The following is a 2,117-nucleotide window of genomic DNA, read 5'->3' on the forward strand; positions in this document are numbered from 1 at the left end:
TTATTAAGTCCGTAGCTGAGCGAGAATGTTGCGTGCCCCCAAGCAGATCGAAAAGTGCCTGCAGCAGCAGCTGTTGCTAACGCTGCTGCTCCTGCTCCTGCTGCTGGGAGTCAGCCTGTGCGTCGGCGAGACGCGCTGGACAGCTCCATCCAGACGCAGCAGCAGCGGCAGAGCCACAGCTATGCCAGCAGTTGACCGCCATCAGCATGTGCACCACTGGCCACCGCTGGTTGCTCCACTGCGGGCACCGAAGCCGCAGCCCGCGACAGCCAACGACGGCCCGATTGAGAGCTTCGATCAGCGCGCCCTGAGCGGCGAGCACGAGTACAGGTTATAGAGTTCGCCCCTGTCTCGGTCCACTTCATTAACCCATCTACTCCACCCGCCAGATATCGGCTGAGCAACGGCGACACGCGCTATGAGCGCACCTATTGGCTGCCCATGGGCTCGGGCCGTGCTGTGCTGGCGCGTCGGGGCTACTACTCGGTGCCGCTGCCCAATGCCCAGTACTCGACCGTCTTCTACAGCGCCGACGATCGGGGCTACCATGTGGATATGCGTAAGTAATGCGAGTTACTGCGGCCCTCCCCCTGGCTGTGGGAGGCAGGGGGAGGGTCCTCGTGTGCAACCGAGTGTAAAATTTGATGCCCAAAACGCAGACACATTATCCGGCGAGCAGCCGCTGCTGCCGCGCAGCCTCGACGTGCCCCACGATGTGGCGGGCGTGCAGTCAACGCCAACAGCTAAGCGAAATTCAATAAGCGTGCCAGAGCGTAACGATGAGCAGCTCGAGCAGCATCCAGATGCTCCAGCCATGGCCAGCAGCAGCAGCAGCAGCAGTGCCACAGTCAAAGGTCAAACAGTGGCTAATGTCCGTCTGCCAGCAGTGGTAAGTGGCTGCCACGCTGGTTCAGCCACTGGCTGTGAGCAACAAAAAATGAAAATGCTACAATTGCAGAGCCAAAGTCAGAGTCAGAGTCAGAGTCGGAGTCGGAGCCAAAACCGAACGAAGCCATCAGCTATGGCCACACTTGAGGACATTTTAGCAGCTAAAGTTGGCACAGCATCAGCCGATGATGATGATGATGGCGATGCTGATGATGAAGGCCATAAGGATGATGATGTCGCAGCCAGTAACATCAATGCTAACTGAATGCTAGCTGAAAACGAGGGCGTAAATGTGAGCGCATAAGAGGATGAGCTCGAGACGAGGGAACCGGATGAGAATGCGGATGAGGATAAGAATGGAAGAATGGTAAGTTTGTCGTCAGCTTGACATGGCCTGGCATGGCATGGCATGGTAAAGTGACATCAAATAGCTGCACGTGTGCAGCTGGATCTGCTCCAGTGGCACAGTTGCCGCAGTTGCCACAGTTGCCGCAGTTGCCACAGAGTCGGGGACTTAAGGGGCTTTTCGCTTTGCAGCGCTCAAGCGCCAGGCTTCAGTTGCGCCAAATCAAATTGTAACAATTGCCATTGAATGCTGCTCGCCCTGCTAGAGCCGCAGCTGACCTGGCTCCCGTTTCACAATCATTTTTGGCTGTGCTCTGCTCCGTAACACAATTTGCCAGACCAAAACAGCTCGAAAGACATCGAGACTGGCAGCAGCAGCAGCAACTCAGACTCCAAGTACAACAGCAACAAATATAAGACACCGACTCAACAACGATTCACATCATCAATTGCTCACATTACGCCCGCATCAGCATCAGCATCAGCATCAGCATTAGTATTAGTATTGGCATCAGCTTCACTCAGACTCAGACTTCAAATTCGATTTGAGCAAACAAATATAATAAAAATTATTTCAAAAATTTCCATAAAACGCCTACATGTTGCCCATGCACTTTCCATATGTGTTTTGTATCGTTTTCCTTTCTCTGTTTTCTCTCATTTTTTTGTTTTTTGGCAATTTTTCAATTCAATTAATCAAAAAACCATAAATTGCTTTTGCCAGCGCCCCACAAAATATCTTATGTATTATTATGGAAGAGGCTTAAATTTAAAGCACAGAGAAACTTGAGGCAGTAGAGAGAGGTTAGAGAGGTTGACTAGAGACGGAGGCGAGTGAGAGAGAGAGAGAGAGAGACTAGCTAGAGGCTAAACAAGGAATGGAG

At 52.2% G+C, this 2,117-nt stretch overlaps 1 protein-coding gene across 2 annotated transcripts; it reads left to right on the plus strand.

Moving 5' to 3' along the window:
• On the plus strand, positions 1–1,835 carry LOC108655881 (uncharacterized). Of its 2 annotated transcripts, none has more exons than XM_089263980.1 (4): positions 1–330; positions 390–559; positions 660–889; positions 959–1,835. In XM_089263980.1, exons 1-4 carry the CDS (start codon positions 26–28, stop codon positions 1,151–1,153), a joined length of 900 nt encoding a protein of 299 aa, XP_089120106.1. In that variant the 5' UTR covers positions 1–25; the 3' UTR covers positions 1,154–1,835. The 2 variants fall into 2 exon arrangements, with proteins under 2 accessions (XP_089120106.1, XP_089120107.1); XM_089263981.1 differs by having other exon boundaries at positions 977–1,835.
• Positions 1,836–2,117: the final 282 nt, after the last annotated feature.

Source organism: Drosophila navojoa, chromosome X (genome assembly GCF_054131105.1).
Source record: "Drosophila navojoa isolate 15081-1374.11 chromosome X, UAZ_NAV_1.0, whole genome shotgun sequence".
Lineage (NCBI taxonomy): Eukaryota > Metazoa > Arthropoda > Insecta > Diptera > Drosophilidae > Drosophila > Drosophila navojoa.